The sequence below is a fragment of the Microtus pennsylvanicus genome, chromosome 7 (assembly GCF_037038515.1).
Source record: "Microtus pennsylvanicus isolate mMicPen1 chromosome 7, mMicPen1.hap1, whole genome shotgun sequence".
NCBI lineage: Eukaryota > Metazoa > Chordata > Mammalia > Rodentia > Cricetidae > Microtus > Microtus pennsylvanicus.
Window position 1 is genome coordinate 22,247,645 of NC_134585.1, and position 24,891 is coordinate 22,272,535.

Below are 24,891 nucleotides of genomic sequence, written 5' to 3' on the forward strand. Positions count from 1 at the left end.
GGTGGTGGCGCACGCCTTTAATCCCAGCACTCGGGAGGCAGAGGCAAGAGGATCTCTGTGAGTTCGAGACCAGCCTGGTCTACAGAGCTAGTTCCAGGACAGGCTCCAAAACCACAGAGAAACCCTGTCTCGAAAAACCAAAAAAAATAAATAAATAAATAAAATAAAATAAAATAAAATTAAAAAGCGTGAAACAAATTATGCATGCTAGAGTCCTAATCACTTAGAATATTCTGCACACACAGAGACGACAGAGCCTACAAACAGGTGCTTTCAGGGAAAATTATAATTTTTATTTTTTTTTACTCATTTTTATGCAGCTGGGATCTTGCATGTATTAGGAAAGCATTCAACTAGTGCTAACTCCCAACCCTTCAAAACTTGTATTTTATTATTTACTTTGAGACAGGGGACTCTGGTAGCACAAGTAGGCCTCAAATTGGGTAAGGATGACCTTGGACTTGAGATACTTCTGATTATTGGAAGTACAAGCATGAGCTAGCATACCTGGTTTATGCAACACTGGATGGCATCCAAGGCTTTGTGCCCATGCCAGGCAAGCACCAACTGAGCTACATCTCAGCCTTAGGGCTAATTTTTAAATTAGGATTTATATTGTGTAACAGTAGGGCAGTAGTAGCACATGCCTTTAATCCCAGTGCTCAGGAGGAAGAGGCAGAATCTCAGGCAAGATCTCTGAGTTTGAGGTCAGACTGGTCTATCTACAGAGCCAGTTCCAAAACATCCAGGGCCACACAGAGAAACTGTCTTGACTAACAAAAACAAAGAAATCCAAACATTTATTTATTTTGTGTATGTGTATATGTGTAAATAACGCACCACGTTAGGGGACAAATTATGAGAGTCAGACTTGGCAGAAAGTGCCTTTAAGTAGGAGCCCACACAAGTGGGGGTCGTTTCACCTTGACTTGGGGGTCAGAGAGCTCAGGCCTGTTCTAGCTCCTTCAAGGCTACAGACAAGAGGTCTGACTTCAGGTGTGGCTACTAACAAAGATAGCTTGACCTAGGGTGTGGTCACTTGGTGTTTTTGGTATTAAAAAGGCCCACAGAGATGGGTCTGCTCTACCTTGAACAAAGGCCAGAGAGTTGAGGTCTATTCCTGCTCCTACAAGGCAAGACAAGAAGTTTGACCCAGGGAGTGGCTGCCTACAGGATGCTTGGCCTAAGGAGTGGTCACTGCATATCCCCGCCTAAACAACAGAATACTTAGGAATTAGTTGCGTGATGTTTCAGGTATTAAAGAGGTGTAATTGCCCTGCTTGTTCTTTGTGTCGTGTTAAAGCAGTCTTTTGCCCCACCCCCTTCTTGGATTGAGGTATATAAGCGTATGAAAAATCACCGCCATGAATTCAGTATCCACTGGGTTGCCCTCGCGGTTCTATTCTGAGTCTCTGTCTTTTTCTTTCTCATCTCTATTCTGTCTGCCTGGCATTTCTAATCCACACATCCCTACCCGGGAACATGTGAACCCCACTGAGGCTAGACCTCAACACCTTTACCTGATGAACTACCTTAAGGGCTATATTTTGTTTTGTTTGTTTATTTTGGTTTTTTTCCCCCTTTGGTATTGGGATTTAAGGTATTTAAGAAAAGGCACCAACACTTATTCTGGAGTGACTTCGGTTAAGTTCAACTTCCTCTATCTGTTTTATGCTTGGCAAGTATTAATTGCTCAATTAACATTAACTATTATTACTAGTGGGAGTAAACTCAAGGAGCATGGTGGATACTGGCATAGTAAAGACTGTTTTCTTGGTGGCAGTTAGTACAAGTCAATAATTATCGATCACCAAAGAGCTCAGGAAGTCCTCAGATTACAGGTCCCCAGAAAGCTGACTGGAATGAAGCCAATCCTGCTTCCTAGAAAATGAAGCCACAGCCACTGACAAACTGCTTTTGAGTATATGGGTAGGAAGGTATAATAACCTTTTAGAGAGAATCCCCGATTTAGCATCTTAAGACCATGCACAATTAGGCATGCATATGATTATGAGAAGGGACATGTCCAATAGGGAAAGTAAACGTACGACCTAATCTATCAAACAGTGTATCCCTTTCTAATCGGTATCATAGCTCCACTTTGAACAGACTTACTCTGTCATTATTTTAGTTCTTTGAATAAGAGGCAAAGATTCTGTAAACACCTATCTAGATCCTGACCACTGGAAACATTACAATCTCTAAAACATTTAATATAAACTGGACTACTGTGTGTTAAAGACAGAAAAAGAGTTAACACTTACCAACTGATTCCTTTCCCGTCTATTTTCTTAGTCACTAATGCTTTCCAATAATCATGAGTACTTTTAATAATGTCAACTGCAAAATTCTGTAATTGAAAACAGGCATTAATTGGGATGGTAAAACGGAGGTCTTTTCCCATCACTTACATTTTCTCAAAATTTGATATTATCTCTTCAGTCAGGAAGTGAATTAACAAAAGAAAGTTTTGTTAAAAAAGTAAGAGAGCACTTAAATAAAAGGCCAAGACTATCTTGCATCTTTATTGTCTTATATGATTGATTTTTGGGGAAGTGGTACTAGGGATCGAGTCCAGGGTCTTATGTATACTAGGCAAGCATCTACTACAAAAGTATATTCCTGGTCCCCCTCTTTCATGGATCTTTAGATGGGAACATACTTTTAATTATAAGTCTCAATATAAATGGTCTAAAACTATAGTTTTGAAAGATACATTACCTTGTCTTTAAATTCTGCATTGAACGCAAATTCATTTTCTGGTTTTCCATCAGGAACTTTATACCTTCTAAACCAGTCAACGGTGGCTTCTAAGTAGCCAGGTTTCAGCCGTTCGACATCAGAAATATCTAAGGAGAGAAAATAAACATATTGCATGATGCATAAGAAATTATTTAGGCATCCGACAAAAAAAATATCAAGTGCTTACATTGGGAGAGACATGAAAAAGGCCAAGATAATATCAGAGCTGAGAAAAGAAAATCATTCAGTGTCTGTGAATAGCTCTGACACTGAGAGCTGAAGAGAGAGGATCATGCCGGGCGGTGGTGGCGCACGCCTTTAATCCCAGCACTCGGGAGGCAGAGGCAGGCGGATCTCTGTGAGTTTGAGACCAGCCTGGTCTACAAGAGCTAGTTCCAGGATAGGCTCCAAAACCACAGAGAAACCCTGCCTCGAAAAACCAAAAAAAAAAAAAAAGAAAAAAAGAAAAAAGAGAGAGGATCAAGCATGGCTAACTGCTAGTAGAGCCAAGAGAAATGAATAGGGTGATATAATCAAACCAGTTTGGCAGGCAGCCTAATGCCTATAAGGAGGTATGAAATACTAAAAAAGGCAAGCTGAGGCTGTATGTCAGAGGCTCACATGCTAATTACACACCAAAAGACTGATAATTATGGATTACTACATTCTAATTAATTACCCCATCTTGAAAAATCAAAATAGATAAAGAAGCCAGGCAGGAGTGATGGTGCATAACTTTAATCCCAGCACTCAGGAGTCAGAGGCAGGTGGATTTCTAGTTCAAAGCCAGCCTCGTCTACAGAGAAAATTCCAGGATAGCCAGGGATACACAGAGATTCTGCCTTGAAAAACAACAATAAACAACTAACCGACTTATTTTGTGGCGCTGGGCTCAAACCTAGGCCTTTGTATAAGCTAGGCGAGCATTCCACCATTGAGTTAATTGCCTAACCAATGAGTGACATTTTGAATTCAAGTGGACTGCTTGATAGTATAGGCATTTTAAGTCACAAAATTTCTGCTCACGCAAGCAAGAGAAGCACTAAGAAGTCAAGATGGGCATGGTGGCATGCAGCTGTAATTCCAACATTCAAGGATGCTGAAGTGGTCAGATGTAGGATTCAAAGCTAGCCCAGACTACACAGTGAGACTAGCCCCCAACACAAAGAAAATGAAGCAATACAAAACAATATGTCTTTAAAGCTGGGCACAATGGTGTTCACCTGTAATCATATCCTGAGACTGGAGGCAGGAGAATCTAAAGTTCAAAGCCTTCCTGGGTTACAAGAAAAAAAGACAGCAACCGGGCAGCAGTGGTGCACACAGGTGGATCTTTGTGAGTGTGAGGCCAGCCTGATCTACAGAGCGAGTTCCAGTACAAGCCCCAAAGCTACAGAGAAACTCTGTCTTGGGAAGAAAAGAAAAGAAAAGAAATAAAGTAAGAAGGAAAGCTTTAGTCCAGTTTTTCCAATTTTTGATCTACCTAAAGAACACCTAGCCAAGCACGGTGGCCCGTGCTTTTAATCCCGGCAAGGAGGCAGAGAGAGGTGGATCTCTGTGAGTTCAAGATCAAACTGGTCTACATATCAAGTTCCAGACCAGCCAGAGCTCCATAGTCAGACCCTGTCTCAAAAAACAAACAAACAAAAGTATGGAAAGCTTGTGAACTGGGAAATGACCCTCATAGGAGGAGGATGTAGCTTTGCCTACTTATACAAAGCCCTGGGTTCCTCCCTTAGACGGCATGGACTGGGCGGAGAGGAGCACACCTGTTATCTCAGCATTCAGAACGTAGGGCTCAAAGAGCCATGCTCTGTAGAATATCTCTCAAAACTCAGGAAAACGTATTACCTAAATTTTAATTAGATTCATTCATTTTATTTTATGTGACTATTGTGCTAGCATGTATGAGCACCACACATACATGCTTGGTGCCTGTGACAACAGATTCCCTAGAACAGATTGTGAGCCACGTGCTTATGCTGGGAACCGAACCTAGGTCCTTTGCAAGAGCAACAACTGCTCTCAACTACTGAGCCATCTCTCCGGCCCCACATTACTTTATTACTTTATAGAGTTGTTACCAATGACAGCACTCAGGAACAGCAGGAGGAGGGGATGCATGGGGATAAGCAGAGAGACAGACACTGCCTTAGGGTGACACACAGTGAAAACAGCACACAGCTTACACTATGGCACTGACGTCCCAGGGAATTTTCAGGAGTCTATAGCTCTATTGCTGGGAACCAAAGTCCGAGCAAATCAAAGCTGAAACAGTGAGTGGCTCAGCTCTACAAACTGTGGCCAGAGCATGTGAACACAGACCCTGCCCATCACAATCAGAACAGCACACAGAAGGCTAACAAATGGCCTGAATATACTACCGTACCAAGTTCAAACACGGCCCCTCTAGCAGGCAGCTAACCCGTCTATCACTGCATTTCCCAGCGTCCATGAGATCATAGGCACACTAAAATACAAAGCACATCATTTCCAGGGCCCACGCTCACGAAGCCCTCCCCTGCTGATGACCTTAATCACTGGCTGAGGAGGTATTTCGCTGGTGGAAAGCGATTCCCCCACACAGTACTCTTAGCTCTCACAACCTACAATGAGAGAGGAATTAGGCTCCGCCCCTCGAGAGGAGCATAGCTATATAAACTACTTGGAATTTTGCATTAGAGATTTATCTTCCTCAGTTGCTTATTTGTTCACTAATTTATGTGGTCTCATGGGTTAGTTATCTGTTCTGGGTTACAATCCAAAATTTCAGCGTGCCTCTTTGATGGCTGTGTCATTTACCGCGTTTTAAAAGCGTGTCATGACTGGTTCTACTGGTCCGTCCAGATTGGAATCAACCATTTCTCCAGGGAGCCTTGATTTCTTTCTCTCTGTAAATGTTGCAAGAACCCCAGATTTGGATGCCAGGGGGTGATATCACTATTGAGAGGGCCTTCCAAACCCCTTGACTGACCAGATGTGTGGGTCCCAATACATACCTACAATCCCAGCACCTCGGTGAACTTGAGACAATCTTTTGCTGGCCTGGCTAGGAATACATATAACAACCCTTTGCAGGAGGTGCGTGTGATCATTCTCTACAGTTACAAAAGGACCCTGAACTCTTACTGATCCTCCTGGCTCTGGCCCCCAAATTCTAACCACAGGAGCAGCAGCACACCTAAAGTTATCTACATTTGAATAACAGACACAGGCAGACAAAAGACTCTCAAAGGCAGGTAGAGAGTTTAAAGCCAACCTGGTTTAGACTCTCCAAAAACAAAACAAGAGAGGCTGAGAGGCTCTGTAGATAGTTTCACAAACAGACATGAAGATTGAGTTCTATTCCCAGCTCTTAGGGAAGATGGCCCAGCAAAGAGAGAGCTGGGCAGACCAGTGGAACTTGTCAGCCGGCCTAGCCTAACTGGAGAGCTCTGTATCTGAGACAAGAGAGAGCCTGTCTCAAAAGACAAGGAGAGCCCCTAAAGAATGACACCCGAGGTTGATCTATGGCTTCCACATGCACAAGCGCCTCCTACACTCCCCAAAACTACATGCTTCAAAATAGCAAGTTTTATAGTATCTCAAACACTGAAAAAAAATAAAAAATAAAAACCACTATGATGGAGTGCTAAACTCCAACCGTTCTGTAGTCGGAAAACATCAATGGTTGAATGTGTCACTCCTCCTGCCTAACAGCTTGAAGGCGTGACCTTACAATTCCATTATCACAGGTTAAATGTGCCAGTAATGGTAATTTAATTCCAGAACACCTTCATCCAGCAGGTGGGAGGCAGAGGCAATAGACCTCCACAGTTGGTCTGTGTAGCAAGTTCAAGGACAACAAAGGCTACACAGAAGGACGACAAGAACAACAAAGGATTAGAAGGTTTTCCCGTACACTCTTCAGATTTCCCTACCGTTATAATTAGCCGCGTCTGGATCGTCCACGTTAATGGCGATCACTTTCCAGTCGGTTTCGCCTTCATCAATCATAGCCAGTATGCCCAGAACTTTCACCTTGATGATCTCCCCTCTTGTACACACCTGCGAGATAACCAGAGTCAGAACAAAACCACACTGCAGGGGGGAAACTGGAGCTTTTATTTTGGTGATAAGAATAAGCAGGAAAGATGTCAATTTTTTCTGCACCTGATCTGTTTTCTTTTTTGTCTTTTTTTTTTAAGTACTTTTATTGCCAACCATGATGACACACACCTTTAATCCTAGCATTTAGTAGGCAGAAGTAGATGGATTTTTTTTTTTCATTCAAGGCCAGCTAGCCAGGACTACACAGTGAGATCCTGTCTCAGAAAACTATTATTTCTGTGTGATGGAGGCAGGGGGTTATCCATGAGCCACTGCATTGCACATGTGGAGGTCAGAGGACAATTGTGTTAGAATCGATTCTTTCCTTCCATTTTCACATGGGCTGTGGGGCTCAAACTCAGGGCAGCAGGTTTCCATAGCAAGCACCTTTACCCACCAAGCCATCTCACCAGCACTGTCCGTGAGACACAGCTTCCCTGTGTATTCAGGATAGCTTAGAATTTGCTATCCCAGGCTGGCTTCAAACTTGCAATCAGCCTGCTTCAGCCTTCTGGGTGCTAGGTCACCATCTGTGTCATTATGCCCAGCTCTTGGGAGTTTAAAGCCAGCCACATAAATAGTCCTACTTAGGTTGAAAACAGTATATACAGGACCGGTGTTCTTTTTGTTTGTTTGAGACACCTTCTCTCTACATAGTCCTGGCTGTCTGGGAACTCACTCTATAGCCCAGGCTGGCCTCAAACTCAAGAGGTCTACCTGCTTCTGCCTCCCGAGTGCTGAGATTAAAGGCGTGCACCACTACACTCTGCTCTGTATACTTTAAAAAGAAAAATAAATTAAGATATATTTATTTTTATGGTGTATTTTGACTACATGTATGTATATGTACTACGTGTGTGCCTTGTGCCTGCAAAGGCCAGAAGAGGTTGTCAGCTCCACTAGAACTGAAGTTACATTACATACAGGTGTGAGCTGCCACGTAGGTTATGGAAACTCAACTCAGGGGTGTTTCTTACAGCCTCTTTGTGCTAAATAAGGCCTCTATGATTTGCTTTAGACACACCCTTTAAATACGTTTTGTCTTTCATAGGAGCCACTGAATTAAGTCAGCCATACGTCTCACTTGCTGAGGCTCTGAACTTAATCCCCAGGACAACAATTAAACACAGACAGAAATTGAAAATGTAACATATTGGTTTGGGTTGTTAACTACTTTGCTGAGCCTGTGATCTTGAATTTTAGAATAGCAGCCCATCAGACAGAAGCCTTCCACCAGTACCTCTAGCATCAAGGGCTATTTGGCTGGACTCAGTCACTGATCATCCCAAATACTCTAGGAAGCCTGACTATTTCACTAATGCTCATATTTCATATTTTACTCACAATAATTTTCAAAGTATAAACTTTGGTACGATTTATTAATTTCACTTTAATATCACAGAAAAAAATTTGATTTCATTACCTTGCTTCCAATTTCACAAACATCAATTGGGTCATTGTCACCACAACAGCCAGTGTGTTTGTCACTGTGTCCTGGGTCTTCCCATGTCTGAAACAAAGTGAGGATAAAAGCATACCATTCAGATACCCGCGCTGACCAAGGAGGCTTGACACTAACCAGCAACAGGAGTCTTGATGCAAAATATAAACTTCAGCTGTTTTTAAAACTTTTACAATTTCCATTCAAGAACTTTAACTATACAGAAGAATTTTAATTAAATACTGGAGCTATTATGCATGCAATGCTAAACCAGATCTAAGCTTCAAAACAGAGAATGAAGCTGGGTGTGTCAAGAGATGCCTTTGATCCCAGGAGACAGAGGCAGGCAGGTGGATCCCCGAGTTCCAGGCTAGGCAAGGCTACATAGTGAGATACCATCTCAAAAACTCCAAAGCCCAAAAACCAAACCCAGAAGATGATCCTACGTAAGTCCAAACACGTCAAGGTATGACGGTGCATGCCTGCAATCCCAGCACCTGGAGTTGAGGCAGGAGAATCCCACTTTCTAGGCCACAGAGTTCTTCCCCAGCAATACCCTGTGTCAAAAACATTACGGGCTGGGACATGTAATTCCGTGGGAAAGCACTTGCCTAGCATGCGCAGGGCCTTGGATTTGAGCCCGAGCGCTGAAAATAAAAAAAAAAAAAACATGTTGATTAACTGTTCTAGGCATTTACTCTATCTGCTATCAGCTGGATTCTCTTCATAATAAATTTCTCCAACACAGATGAGGAGGCAGCAAACCTCAGATGGAAATGATACCCTCTGATGTTGAAAGCTGCTGGCTGTGAGCCAAGGCTAAAAAGCTTAAATTACTGGCTCTCTTTCTTTGCTAAATTGCGGGCCAGAGGCATGGCAGAGCATCTCACAAAGAGCGGATGTGCACTGCCAGGTGTGAGGTGGAAATTCAGCTGTTTAGTTAGCGTCTTTTATTCCTAAGCAGAACACATTCATGACTTGGATTGGCTTCCCCATTCAACTGCAGGAAAAAGAACAAAGGGAACGGAGATAAAGGAAGGCTGCTTCCAGCACGGGAAGGCAAAAGCCAGCCCCCGGAAGAAGCTCTTCTGCACTGCTTCCCCACAGGGGCCACACTTCAAAGCTAAACACCAACGCAATTGACCTGGAGAATAAAGTGCTGTAATTGGAGCAGACAAATGACTTTGTGATTACCCAACAAACTAGATGAGTTTGACCTATATCTGAATAACTTGTGGAGTTTCACAAGGTTTCCACTTAATAATTCTACCTAATGATGAATAAACCATTACTCACAGAAAAAAACTAATTGAACATGTGCTAACTGTCACAGGATCAAACGTATGCCCTTACTCTAATAACAGATACAAGCCTTTTTTTTAAAAAAAAAAAAAGAGACAGCATTTTTCTGTGTAGCCCTGGCTGTTTTTGAACCTGAAGACCTGTCTGCCTGTCTCCAAGTGCTGGGATTGACAGTGTGCACAGCCACCACCACCTGGCCAGAGATAGAAGTCTAATGACTCTTTATCCAAACACTAAGAAAGAACCTACTATGTGCTGGGGATAGATTGACAAACAAGGCTGCCTGTTTAAGAACACAGGAGCTCATCATTATTTTGCCACCAAGAATCTGATCTCAAGAGAAGTCAGAAGCTTACACGGCAGTAAGAACGCACATGGGCAGATACTAAGGCTCTGTCCTCTGAAATAGCTGTACAGGTTATATCTGATTTATGACTCCGAGGGACTACGGGAGACTAGTGTGTCTGGCACCAAAATCTGGTTTAGTTTTGTGTTGAAGAAATAGGAATGTAGGAATAAAGAAATATAAAGTTTAAGCCTAGGAGAATGAGAGCAGGCTGTCAGCAGTTTTCTCGGCGGCTTAAAGATTAACTGTTTACAGTGGGTTACTCCGCTTTACAGCCCATAGCTCTGTTTGCAAGGCAAAAGCACCTCTCACAAACTGAGAATTAGCCTAAGATGACAGACACCCCAGCCGTCCGTGATTAAGGACGGATACGAGCTGAGTTAAGTTTTAGGAGGTGGGTACATACGCGACCTCTGGATTATGCATTTTCCCTGCTCTGCGAAACTGGCAGCATCAAAGGGGAGAGCACAGGGCTTCAGTAAACGCTACCAGGAAATACCAGAGAAGACAACAGATTAAGTACAAACACTAGTTTACCTGAAAAGCTCTGTTAATGAAGATTGTTAAGAAAGGCAATCTGTATCTGAGTTTTACCTCGAGATTTTAAAAACTCCTTTGTTCAGAGCTAATGCTTGGTGCCCCTTACTATAAGAAGGTGGGTTCAGAAACCGGCCTTTGCCACAGCCTTACAAACTCATTTCTGACTGTGGTCTCAGCTGTAAGCTTTTTGTGCCCTGTGGTGGGTTTTTTTCTTTTCCTTCCTGGAATAAAGTTTGCTTATGGTTTATTAGACTTGGTGGTCTGTCCCCATCTTTGTGTGACCCCGTGAACCCAACAGTGTGTGTGTGACAAGAAAGTCGCTAAAGTTCAGGCGGGTTTAAAAAAAAAAAAAAAGAGTGTTCTATCTTCCTGTTCATCTGCACAACAGAAGAGGGCACCAGATCTCATTACAGATGGTTCTAAGCCAACATGTAGTTGCTGGGAATTGAACTCAGGACCTCTGGAAGAGCAACCAGTGCTTTTAACTACTGAGCCACCTCTCCAGCCCTCAGGCTGGGCTTCACACTCTTGGTCTTGCTTCAGCCTCTGGAATGCTGAGATTGCATGTATATGTGGTATCTGACTAGAAATCCAGGCTGTTGCTGTGTAATTCCAGTTTAAACTATATGTATTTTGTGTGTGTGATTCTGTGTGGGGATATGTGCCGTGGCTAACACGTGAAGGTCGGAGGACAAGTGTAGCAATCAGTTCTCTCCTTCCACCATGGGACATGGGATCAGACTCAGGCTGCCACACTGTGGTAGGCGTCAACTGCCAGGTCATCTCACTGGCTCTAGCTGTGTTTGCAGAGACAAGGTCTCACCATGTAGCTGTGGCTATTCTAGAACTGGCTATCTAGACCATGGTCTGCTCGAACTGATGGCTATCCCACTAGGATCCCAGGTGTGTGCCCCCACGCCTGGCTAGAAAGCAAGGCTTTAACTGCTAACCCATCCTCTCTTGACTTACCACACATGCTACTAGATTTATAAAGATTGTAGTGATGTGGGAGTGTCATATATCAATCTGTTGATTTCATTGTTTAAGCAATAAAGAAACTGCTAGGCCCATTGGATAGGCCCACCCTTAGGTGGGTGGAGTAAACAGAACAGAATGCCGGGAGGAAGAGGAAGTGAGGTCAGACTCCACAGCTCCGCTCTCCGGAGCAGACGCAGGAGAGACGCCATGCTACCTGCTCCAGGGAAGACGCACGCTATGAAGCTCCGACCCAGGATGGACTTAGGCTAGAATCTTCCCGGTAAGCGCACCTAGGGGCGCTACACAGATGATTAGAAATGGGCCAGAGCAGTGTTTAAAAGAATACAGTGTCCGTGTAATTATTTCGGGGCATAAGCTAGCCGGGCAGGGCAGGCGGCTGGGGTATTGGGGACGCAACCCTGCCGCCGCTCCTTATTACTACAAATGGCGCCCAACCGGCGGCTGGGGTGTTGGGGACACAGCCCTGCCACCGCCCCTATTACTACATTGTAGTCTACAGTCCACAGAGAAAGAAACAGTTCAGAAAGTCAGAATTTAAACAGAAACATATTCCTTTTAGCTAACCTTGGAAATAAGTTGTTCAATGGAGCGTTAAAATTTTTAAAATAATTCTACCCAATGCTTTTCTGCTCTATGATAGCAAACATTTTCTGCATTTAAACTTTTGAACAAAATAAGTTAATTGTGGTCAGGTGGTGGTGGAGTACACCTTTAATCCCAGCACTCATGAGGCAGAGGCAGAGTTTGAAGTCAGCTTGGTCTCCAGAGAGAGTTCCAGGACAGCCAAGGCTACTAGGACATAACGAAACCCTGCCTTCAAAAACAAAAGAACAAAACAAAACAAAACAAAAAAGCAAGTTAATTTTTACTAAGCTAAATAAGTACATCTTTAGTGAACCTTGGAGACATACCTGAGGGATGGCCCCGTAGTTCCAGATGTAGCCTTTGTAAGGGAACAGGTTTGCAACATAGCGGAGCTTTCCTTTCTTCACGTCTTGCTTAATTGGATTTAAGGGATCCTTTGTAGCAATCTGAAACAAAGGTCAGATGGTTGTGAGACACTACTTGAATAGGATCAGAGGAAACAATTACTTATCTATGTCCCTGAATTCCACCTTAATTACTTGTTTCATCCCTAACACACTGATAACTGAACTAATGGCCCCACAGTAACTATTACAGAAAATATACTTGTGTATTGCAACACTCAAGAAGAGAAAAAGAATATTTACTGATTCCAGAAAGAAAGAAGTAATATGGGCTGGGATAAATTCCAGGATTAAAGAGCACTGTGCTGGAGGACGGCTCAGCAGGGAAAGACACGCCACCAAGCCTGACTACCTGGATTCGATCCCCAGGACCACACCTACACGTTGTTCTCCGTCCTCCACAGGTGTGCCAGCATAGAAGCCTCTACACACATATACCAGTGTTTAAATTATCAAAAACAAATAAAGACGGGGGCTGGGTAGACAGCTCAGCACTAAGACAGCTTGCTGTTCTTGAAGAATCCAGTTCAGTTCCAACACCTATGCTGGGCAGCTCACAACTGCCTGTACCTTGGGTTACAGCAGATCCTACACCCTTGTCTGGCCTCCACAGGGACCTCAACATGCAACATGGCACACACTCATACACATCCATACATAGCTAATACACCACGCCTGATGATCTCTTACCTCCATTTTAGCATTTGACCAGCGTGGGACCTCAACCACCATGTGGAAAACATCCTGGAAAGACAGAGGCGGTGAGAAAAGCAGACCCTGCCGTTATTTCAGTGTCTCCACCCTTTCTTCCATCTGACAACTGAAGTTAAAGGCATCAACAAAAGGTAGGAGAGAGCGGTAGATGAAGACAGCAAACACAGGAGCCCAGAGAGGAGAATCAGGTGGCAGGTGCTGCGTCACTCTAAGTAATTCTCTGAACTTTCCTGTGCTTGAAATTTTTCATAAGAAAGTATTTGGGAGTCTCTGTTCTCTAATTCCTCAGAGGAGGTATGGGAGTTCCTGAGAGGAGCTCTGGAAGACAAACCTGGGCTGGGCAGTGTGGCGCACGCCTTTAATCCCAGCACTCGGGAGGCAGAGGCAGGAGGATCTCTGTGAGTTTGAGGCCAGCCTGGTCTATAAGAACTAATTCCAGGACAGGCCCCAAAGCTACCCTGTCTCAAAAAACCAAAAACCAAAACAAAACAAAAAGACAAACCCTGAACTGGCCCAGAACCTGGGCCTGCTTCAGCATCAATGTCGACATCAATCGGCTGGATTACTGACGTGATTCTCCAAACTGGGCTGCTTTCTGAAGGCCTTCCAAACAGAACTAGCCGCTTACGACATTAACGATTGGAGTGCACTCTGAAATTTTAGCTGGTAGGGGGTCTAGTATAATTACAGCTCAGATGGTATAATACATTTCGGTTAATGATACATTCACAAGCGAAAATCCCTAGATGCCAGCAGCGTGGAAATGCACATATCAAGTCAGATACGGATCTGACAAAGGCTCTTTAGCTGGAACTGAGCGCTGAGCTGTCTGATCTGTGAGTTCGCTGTGAACTGAAGTATTTCCGTCTTCAGCCTTCACGAGGGTACCTGTGATCCATCTGCAATTGCTTTTAAGTAAAACCTTTCAGACAGGTGTGGCACCCATTCGTGACCCCAGAACAAGGGCAACAGGAACAGGAGAATCATGAGTTTGAAGCTGTCCTATCCTGGACCACAAAAAAGACAAGAGTTTCACGGGGCAGTGGTAGCGCATGCCTTTAATCCCAGCACTCGGGAGGCAGAGGCAAGCGGATATCTGTGAGTTTGAGGCCAGCTTGGTCTACAAGAGCTAGTTCCAGGACAGGCTCCAAAGCTACAAAGAAACCCTGTCTCGAACCCCACCCCCCCCACCACCAAAAGACAAGAGTTTCAAAATAGAAAAGAACGAAATAAAAACAAAACCCCAGGGTTTACGTTCCAGCAGCAATATCCCAAAGGTTCACAAGGTGGCGCTGTTGCAGCATGAAAGATTAAATGAGAGCCTAAAAAACTTGGCTGTAAATTTTTCTTCTTTTTGTCCTCCCCCACCCCCTAAGGAATGGCATATAATGCCTGGACATGGCAAATGCCTGGTTCAGCACATAGGACGTGGAAGTAGGTGCACAAGACCAGTCTCTGCTACATACCAAGTTCAAGGTTAGTCTGAGCTGTATGAGACCCTATCTCACAAAACAAAAATAGCATGGAAAGAATTCACTCCTGAAAAAAGAAAAAAAAGCAGTGCCTGGCAGAGCGGTGTGAGCCTGTGACCGGAGATGGGGGTCCCAGGGCAACAAAGCAGAGCACGACCAGGGAGAGCTGAATCACTGACCTGAGGCTGGGAACGACACATTAATGAAATTAAATGTCAAATACACACAGACGCTAAAATTGCCTACTATTACAGACTATAAAAACATAAAGGAAAAATATCATAAGGAAAAAATCCTCAAAAAATAGTCAGAAAAGAATTCTACTCAAAAGCTAAACAAATTTTTAAAAGCTATGATGTGGCTCAGTTGCTAAAGAACTTACTGAACATGCATGAAAACCCGGGTTCCGTCCCCAGCACCAGATAAGCCAAACCTGAGGGCACGTGCCTATCGTCCCTGAACTTTGGAGATGGGAAGGGGAATCAGGAGTTGAAGGTTGTCCTTGGTCGTCGGTTGGAAGGAGCCTGGGCTACATGAGACCCAGTCTCAGAAACAAAATGAGGGCAACTTATGTGTTCAAGTTGGTAGTGTGCTTGCCTAGTGTGAATGAAGGGACTGGGATGGACTCTTAGTTCATCACCCAGGGGTGGTGTTGCACACCTGTAACCAACAGTTGGGAAGCAGAGGCAGCTGACAGAGTCCTCTGCTACATACAAATACAGGGGCAGCAGGGACTGCATGAGACCCTGCCTCTAAAATTAATACTGCCCGCTCACACTGTATCTATAAGGAAATGCTCCTGCCCAATAGCCGTACTTGGTCTTGATTTCAGACAGGGTTTTGCTATGTAGTCCCAGCTGGCTTTAAACAACCTCAGCCTCCCAACTGCTGGGATTACAGGAGTGCACCACCACACTCAGCCTGATGGTGGCGCTCTCACAAAGGTACCAGGCTTCATCTCTGGAAGGTTTCCCTCGCTCATTGCTCACTGAGTGACAAGAAAGTTAACCCTTAATCTTCAGCCTCTTAAGAGTACATTATAGAAGGACGTGTTCTAAGTAGTTAAAGGTAAATAAAAGACTGTCAAGATGGGCTGCTCTTTCAAAGGACCTTGGTTAGATTCCTAGTATCCACTCACATGATGGCTCACAACCATCAGTAACTCCAGTCCTGGGGGATCTTCTGGCGTCTAGATGGGCACATATGGTGCACAAACGGAACACAGACATACATGCAAGCAAACACTCATACACATAAATAAAAAAGTAGATAAATTTCTGAGTTATCTTGTTGAAAGGTGAGAGACCACTTGAGAAAAATAATGACCAAAGCTGACACTGTTGTGCCGCTTACTCATTCGGAGTTGTAACCTTGAGCAGGTGACTCTTCTGTGACTGCCATGTCAAATAAAAGGAAAATCAACCAAAGAAAATGTGATCTATACAGACCAGAAGACTACTGCTCAACAAACTGTTAGGAGTCAAGAGAGTAAGCCTATTAGAGTAAAAACAACAACACACAACAAAAACAAAATACGCATACCAAATTTCTGGTAGCAAAATGTTTGGCGCAGGGTTGGTGAGCTGGCTCATGGGACAAAGGTGCTTTCCAGCAAGCACGACAACTTGAGTGCAATTCCTGGAACCCATGTGGTAGAAGAGAACGATTCTAAAAAGTGTCCTCTGACCTGTACCACAGCAGGGACACACCTACATATATATACATGCTCTCATAAACGATTGTAAAGATGGTGGGGAACATAAATGTTTCAGATTTCTGAGGTTCTCAGGCTTTGATAGACTTGCACAGGCTTTACTGGGTGAACACATCTGATCTAGTAACTCAAACTGACCGGAAATCTGAGACTCCGAGTGTCCAGCTGAGGGGGCTGGAACGGAGCTCCCTTGTCCTGTGGTTATAGGCTGGTCAAACTCACTCCTGTAGTCAGAAACACAAACGGCCTTAGGCCCCTGTGTAAAGAAACAACTTCATCTGCCATGTGAACTAAGACCAAGGCCCTGTTTGCTCTTCACAACTACTACAGAATGATCGAAATTTGATTAGATACTCTAACCATACCTTTTATTTTGTGTTCTCAGCTGTCAAATCTGCCTGGTTTGTAATGACTAAGTATTTAAGCATTCAGTTTATCTAATTAAAAGCTTGGCTTTATTTATTTATTTTTGCAGTGGAAGAAAAGAGACAGCTTCATATTTATACAGGCCCACCAGGAGCCTGGGAAACAGAAGTCCACCATCAGTACTAGTATTCAACATGAGCACTTAAAGACAGCCCAAAGAAACACCAAACTTCTAAAATTATGGTAGCAAGTCATGAGAGTTGAGCATTAAAGTGTGGATCTTGGTTGGGTGTGGTAATGTAAGCCTGTAATCCTGGTGGGAGTAAATGGAAACTCAGGAACCTGAGCCAGGGCTATCAGTAGCTTGAGGTCAACTTTCATCGTACAGAATGGGCCTGATCAAATTGTCTCTAATCCCAGCTCCTGAGGAGGCTGAGACAGAAAGATGGTGAGATCAAACCCTGCCTGGGACACAGAATGAGCTCCACTACATAATAAGATCCTGTCCCGAAAATGAAGAGGGCTAAGACTACAGCTCAGTGTGGAGTGTGCCCATCACAGTGTAACACCCTAGTGAGCAGCCCTCAGTAAGAAGAGGAAATAGAACCCAAAACCAGAACCAGAACCAAACTGATCTTTGTCTACCCAGTGTCCCGCACTGTTCACAGCAGGTTGACTTTTACATTGTTCTGGGTTTGCTTTCCATTAATCTCTGATGCTGTCTGAGAAGACATTCTCAGTGACAACTGCTTTTAAATTTGAAACTGAAACAGACTCCCACACAAAGGACATTTCTACAATTAACAAGACGAAACAAAATCCAGTAAAGTCCCTGCCTTCCCCTTACCGCCCACTGAGTTTGGACAGAACCCAGCAGGACACCTGATTTACAAGAATTTCCTGATCTCGCTGGCTTTGCTGCCTAAGGTCAAAGCAAATCCCACGTCGTCAAAGTCCTGATGTGGGATAAAAGCTCTAAGTTTTTGGGCATTTTCTGTCAAGGAGCTGAGTTGTTAAAAAGTATACCATCACTTGTTAAGAGGCATATACCCTCACAACCTACAACTACATACAAAAACTACTCATGGACACCTACATTAGACTCTGTGGGTCAGGAAGAGGCAGGGAGATGCCTCACGAGGTAAGGGGACTTGCTGTACAAGCTAGCAACCTGAGTAGGATCCCTGGGACCCATACAAGATGGAGAGAACTGACTCCACCAAGTTGTTTCCCGACTGTCACATGTGCACTGTGGCATCTGTGCCTTCACACACACACACACACACACACACCACACACACACACACACACACACACACACACACACACACACAGACTGTATATTTTTTAAGTTAAAAAAATAAGATAAAATTACACTGTCACTCTTCTGTAATAGGTCAGGTCGCTTTTTTGTTGTAATCTAAAATAACATCTGTCACCCACACCCTTATTTATATTTCAATTAAATAACTTCCTTAAAAAACAAAAGAACCTTTTCCGGCTTCTTGGGCAGTGAAAAGAAACTGGAAGGCCCTTATGGTCTGACCACTGTCACAGGAGTCTTGTACTCTTATGAAAAAGATTAGATAATGATATCACAGACAACAGGTGTACAAGACCTCACTGCCTCTGAGAAGTGATGTTCCGCAGGACACCAAAATGCCATCTCCATTTCCTATTTTGGAGTGTCTTAAAACTGCTATGGAGCCACACTTCGGTGATCGTTGGCTAGAACACTGTCCAGCCACTTGTGAACGTGGAAAACCAGCTCTTTAACAAGGTACTTCCCTTCTCAGCACACCCATGTGCCATGAACGGCACCAGCAGTCAACCCAGACTCCCTGTTTCCTAGTCTTCGTAACTCAGGAGGGCCCGAGGGATTATTGTGATACAGTATGGCATGCATACTACGAGACCATACACAGATACTCACGCTAACCAAACAAGACAGTTGGATGAGGAGGATCCAGCAACTCATATCAACTTTCAGGAAATCATAAGGAACAAGTCAGAGAACCTGAGTAGACGCAACTATGAGGCTCCCCTAGGGGAAGGCATCCAATTAGAGATCCCTGTGGTAACTGCACCACATAATTGGCCTGTTTGCTCCACTGCCTCCAAAGGGGAGGGGGGCCTAGGTCAGACAGGATCCTCTGAAGCTACCTACAAATTGGATTTCTTGCCAGTGTGTCCCAGTGTCAGCACACTTCCTAATAGAAGTATAATAACTCAATGTATACATCCAGTTCACTCTTTTCAACTTTAAAAAAGTTATTGCGTGCATATGTTTATCTGTGTGTATGTGTATGCACACAAGACATATGTAACAGGTCAGAAGTCGGTTATCTTCCTCCAGGGCAAGTATTCTTTACCCCAACCCATCTCACCAGCCCTATAGGTCTATTCCCATCTAAGAGAACAGCAGTGCTTTGAGCACGAGGTGAAGATTTTACCCTGACAAGATTATCCTACATGTGCTATGGAGTCTACACGGATCATGTATTAACACTGAGCTAAAGGCCAATGAGGGCCCATGAGAAGACCCTGCAGATAAACACCTACGTCGCCAAGTCTGACAACCTGGGTTTGATTTCCAGAACCTATGATAGGAGAATCAACTCCTGCATGTCCTCTTCACACACACACACACACACACACACACACACACACACACACACACTGCTGCCCCCCAAATAAATAAATAAAATTAATTAAGTTCAACAGTGAGGGAAACTTTTACAACTCAAAAAGCTTTGTCTTTGATGCAAACCATACTTTCTAAAGGAAAGTGGAAAAGCAAAACAGAGCTCCCATGTGTCAAGTTCCTGGACAGTAAAAACTTCTCCGGCTGTAATATAAACATAAAAACTTGGGCTGGAGAGAAGGATGTTAAAGATTCTTACTAACTTGTGGTAAACCTACCAATCTGTGCTAAAGTCAGATTCCTGTAGTTGACTGGTGTACAAGAACAGATGCTTCTTTTCAGATCTGTGTACATACCTTTCTTAACGCGATTTGCAAATTAATACCTACTAAACAAATACTAAGTTTTCTTGTCCTCACTGAATTTCTACTGTTTAATAAACATTCCACAATCAAGATTCTGTGCTACCTGGTTTATCTAAAACCCTTAATATAGTAGGAAAGCTTCAGTTCCAAACACACATACTGTGACCACACACACACACACACACACAAACAGGCAGTTAACAACTTCTATTCTTTCATCAGTTTCTAGCTGCTTCTTTAAATCAATGACATGCATGGTTTAATACTGCCTTCTCATTTACTCCACATACCTTTGGAAGACAGCAGAAGTATTTCAAGTGTTTATTGAGATGTAAGCAAACTCATTATGTACAACTCGGGATCTAATTCAAGAGCCCATGTTTGCCAGACGTGGTGGTACAAGAGTTCAATCCCATGATGGAGGGAGGTGGATCTCTGAGTTCAATGACAGCCTAGTCTACAAAGTGAGTTCTAGGATATCCAAGAATATGTAAAAAGTTGGAAGGACGGGCAGTGGTGGCACAAGCCTTTAATCCCAGCACTCGGGAGGCAGAGGCAGGCAGATCTCTGTGAGTTCGAGACCAGCCGGGTCTACAGAGCTAGTTCCAGGACAGGCTCCAAAGCCAGAGAAACCCTGTCTCAAAAAACCAAAAAAAAAAATGGGAGGAAAGAAGGAAGGAAGGAAAAAGGACCATATTCAAATGACATGGATTCTTACCTTTTCTGCATAAATCGGAACATCATGAAATGGAGAAATATACTGTCCTTTCTCATTTTCTGAAAAATAAAAAAAAAAAAACTGTTAGAGGAACGGCTATAATATAAACTGTTATAAAGCACTTTTTAACACCAGGATTTTTTTTTTTTCTTTTTCGAGACAGGGTTTCTCTGTGGTTTTGGAGCCTGTCCTGGAACTAGCTCTTGTAGACCAGGCTGGTCTTGAACTCACAGAGATCTGTCTGCCTCCCGAGTGCTGGGATTAAAGGCATGCGCCACCACCGCCTGGCATCTTAACACCAGGATTTTGACAGGTGGTGGTGGCATACGCCTTTAATCCCAGCACTCGGGAGTCAGACAGATCTCTGTGAGTTCAAGACCAGCCTGCTCTACAAGAGCTAGTTCCAGGACAGGCTCCAAAGCTACAGAGAAAAACCCTGTCTCAAAAAACAAACAAAAAGCACCAAGATTTTATTCCTGAACTCATCAGTAAAACAATCGCCCAGCATGCGCAAGTCCTGCAGCTCAGTCCTCATACTGGAGGGGAAAAACAAAAACTAGAAAACCACGTTTCAGCCCAGAAATTGGGAAGATGAGGAGGTCAAGGTCATGCTTGTCCTCGGAGAAAGACTGCAGTCAACCTAGGCCAAGCTACCTGAGACCCTGTCTCAAAAATACCAAAACACAAAACAAAACAAAAAGACAGCATTCAGGAAGACAGAGGAGCTCTGTGGAGTTTGAAGCCAGCTTGGTCTACATTTATCAGTTCTATACCAGCCAGGGCTAGAGCGAAAAAGAGATCTTGTTAAAAACAAACATCTAGTGCATATTTTATATTCTCCAATTCCTCCCCAGGACCGGGTTTTCACCCCACGTGTTCTTTCTGCTTAGAGTGGGTGTTAATTCCTATAACGAGAGCAAGCACCTAATTCTATTCCTCCCACCCCCAGTCTTGAAGGGCTTACTATATAAAAGGTGATCAAATTGCTTTTGACTGATCTTATTACAGCTAGCAGCTTAAAGAACTTTGGTGAACTCCCTACAGGAAAGAGACCAACCAGCTTATTAACTTAGAAATCCATGCTCTTTTAGGCAACACTTCAGACCTGCTTCAACATAACGGCTTTCCGTAAGAATGATCTAGCCACGATGACATCTTCACGTGCAATTTCTATAGAAAGAACTATCATTAGCTGAAAAGGAATTCTAGCTCAAATAGGTGGCACATGCCTGTGACCTGAGCTTTGGAGACACTGAGGCAGGAGGATCAGGAATTCAAAGTTATCCTTTGGCTGCATAGTAAGTTTGAGGCAGGCTTGGGCTACATAAGACCCTGCCCCAAGAAATAAACAAGAAAGCAAGCATAATTTTAAAACTTCCTCAGAGCTGGGGACGTGACTCAAGCAACCAAAACCCTCCCTTCAGGAAACCTAAGAAGCAGTCTGCACCATTGTGTTCCTTCGAGTCTAAAAAATCAAAGCAGACCTTGAACATCCATTATCTCCAAGGGTCCTATCCATTAGTTGTGACTCTGTGATCTATCACCAAGCACATCTGTCACCCACAAGGTTCACAAGGAGAACCTTGCAAACAAGTCACACATCCCCAAAACTGCAAAATTAATTTCATAAGGTTTCAAGGTTATGATTTTGTGTAGGGCTGAATGCGTCACTGTCCTCAGCTCAAACTAGACTTTTACCTGTTTTCAAGAAACTGGAAAATGTAACACTATGAAGAAAATTAAAATTATTTCTATTAGGAATGGAAGCTACCTGTTAGGCGTGGTGCCTGGGCCTATTAGTCTAGTAGTTGAGAGGAGTTGAGAGGTTGAAGCAGGATGTCAAGATTAAAACTAGGCTGACCCGATCAGGAAACCTTGTGGCCCCACCTCACCACCACCCTCAAAAAAAAAAAAAAAGGAAGAAAAAGAAATACTTTTTGTTTTGTTTTTCAAAACAGGGTTTCTCTGTGGGACAGCCAGAACTGTCCTGGAACCAGGCTGGCCTCAGAACTCAAAGATACGACTCCCTCTGCCCACCCCCAAGTGCTGAGTGTGCCATCACCACCCTCAAAATTTAATTTTAAAAAACTCAGAGAACCAGATTGGTTAAACTACACAGTGGTTCTAAATTATTAGTATTTCCACGTTCCAGACAGTCTCTTTGATAAACTTTAGCCTAGTCCAAAGTCAAGGAGTGGCTTTTCCCCCAACTAACAACCAAATGCTCACCGCCAGTACATTATCTAGGTTTAAAAAGGTATTTCTTCTGTGTGTATAGCTTGAAGACAAATGATCCGCCCAAAGGGTCACTCTAAGTTACACAGATTAATTCTGGAGCCAACACTATTTCCAGACCAAAGTTCCTACATTCTGTCCTTATTGTTTAATTCTGTAATTAATTAAAGTGAGGCCCACCCTTCCCGGATTTCCCCCGGTGGTTTAATCTTTATGAGATGTATAAGCTTAGGAGTTCACTGTCCCTTTCCGCCAGATTTCAATTTGCTAGGCACTTTGGTCATCTTTCCCGGACCGTCCACTGCCCTGTCCTTCATCCACCCAGACCTCGATACCCTTGTCCATCACTTCTGAACGAACCGTAAAGAGGTTACAAAATGTAAGGCCTTAGTTAGCACCATAAATGTATACCTAGAAGCTGGGGGCTGTGAGAAAGAGAAGCCCCAGATAGGTAGCTTCCTGTACCAACAAGGCAGAAGGTGGCACGTCCTGGTAGGCGGAGCGACTCCACCTTTCTGAGTAGAGGGCAGGGGATAACTAGAGACTCAGAACTCGGGTCCCTGCACCGGGGTTAAGGACCTGGCTGTTCTCCCTCCTGCTCCTCAGCTATACGTCACCAGTCTGCCTGGGGAGGCACTGCTTTCAATTTCCTAGGGAGCACACCCGGCCATCATTGCTTCAAGAAGGCTGGAGCACACGAGACAGGAGCTCTCTTCATCCAGGACCGAGCCGGCAAGACCTGGACCTCAGTTTCCCATCTCAAGAACACCGGGGAGGGCTCGATCCCTCTCTGGATCGAATTAAGGTCTCGAGAAAATCGCTGCCCTCCCGCCCGCGATGCTCTGAGAGCAATCCTCTTTCGGCGACTGTTGTCACCTCTGGGCACCTTCTTAGGGTGACTCAGTGGTTTCCTTTCCCACGTGGCCCACGTTCGGATATATGGAGAGAGCGATCGCGATGGGCACTGGGATGGCGGCCCACGCCGGCCCCACGGCCCGCCCGCCCGATTGCTCCGAGAGATCTGGAATGAATGGGCGGCCGGGCCACGCACCGCCACCACTCACTTAGGAAGACGCGGTACTCGAGAGTGAAGGGTGCGGCGCGCTCCTCGCGGCTGAAGCCACTCATGGTGTCCGAGACGCACCGCCACAGCTGCACAGCCACACGCAACCACGCAGCCCCGACACTCAGCAGCCGGACGAGAGGAGAAAGCACGCGCCTGCGCACCGAGAGCTCACCAGCGGGTCCTCCGCCCCGTGCCTTTTATAATACTAGGCTCCGTTTGCGCCACGCCTCCACCCCGCCCGCCTGCGCAGGCGCACTCTGCCCGACACGCCTCCGCAAGCTCCTCCCCCAGGACCGCCCCTGGCTCTCAGCCTGGGCCACGTGGCCAGCGCTGGCTGCACTCCAGAAGCTGTCAGCCTGTTGGCGGCTCCGCAGAGGTACAGCACAAATCACTCTCCAAACGCACACGGGGCGCTCACCTTTGACTCCACTCATACCTGCAGAGGAGTTCCTTATCTCTGGAGGCCTTGATAAGCCACCTGCTTCCCATGCAGTCTTTATTAAAGTTCAGGGTTTGGCTGACCCGGCTCTGAAAATTATAGGCTGTGACTTGGCATGCCTTCGAGCTACCAGCGAAGTGCCTGCTCTTCAGTTTTGACATCGGTTGACATGGGGTAAATTTGCTCTTACTAATGTCCCTGACTCAGTTTCTCTTCTGTGTTGCTGGGGAGGGTTCTGCTTTGAACCAGTTCGAAGTCGATGATTCCTGCCCTCCCCGGAACTACTGGGATTTGAGACTGAAGCACTGGGAAGGCCCAGGAGTATACCCACAGTCCCTTGAGGACATTTCTCTCAGGAGTAACTTCTTGGATCTTCTTTTCCTACTTTTGTTGCAACAACTCAGGCCAGACACCATTCCAAAAAGAGTGAGGCTGTGTATGTCGCAAACTCTCCCACCTATAAGGTTAAATATATGAAATTCTCCCAGTCCTATAAGGTTAAATATATGAAAAGAGAGACACAGAGAGAGATTCTAATTAAAAGCCAGGTATGGTGGCTCACACCTGTAACCCCAGTTTCAGGATGCTGAGGCAGGAGGATTGCCACAACTTCAAAACCAGTCTGAGATACACAGTGAGTTCCAGGTCACCCCATACTGTATGTAGTATGAGGCTGTCTCAAAATAAGACAAATCTAATTATAACCCAAG

General features: G+C 44.5%; 1 protein-coding gene across 1 annotated transcript in view; it reads right to left on the bottom strand.

Moving 5' to 3' along the window:
• Ppa1 (inorganic pyrophosphatase 1) overlaps positions 1-23,973 on the bottom strand; it is a 29,289-nt gene extending 5,316 nt beyond the window's left edge. Inside the window, exons 1-8 of the mRNA XM_075980162.1 lie at positions 23,741-23,973; positions 20,442-20,500; positions 13,139-13,192; positions 12,371-12,490; positions 8,255-8,341; positions 6,663-6,789; positions 2,722-2,849; positions 2,265-2,350 (exon numbers count right to left, since the gene is read on the bottom strand). Of these exons, the coding sequence (XP_075836277.1) occupies positions 2,265-2,350; positions 2,722-2,849; positions 6,663-6,789; positions 8,255-8,341; positions 12,371-12,490; positions 13,139-13,192; positions 20,442-20,500; positions 23,741-23,804 (725 nt within the window). The 5' untranslated portion in view covers positions 23,805-23,973. The remainder of the gene's footprint in view (positions 1-2,264; positions 2,351-2,721; positions 2,850-6,662; positions 6,790-8,254; positions 8,342-12,370; positions 12,491-13,138; positions 13,193-20,441; positions 20,501-23,740) is intronic.
• Positions 23,974-24,891: the final 918 nt, after the last annotated feature.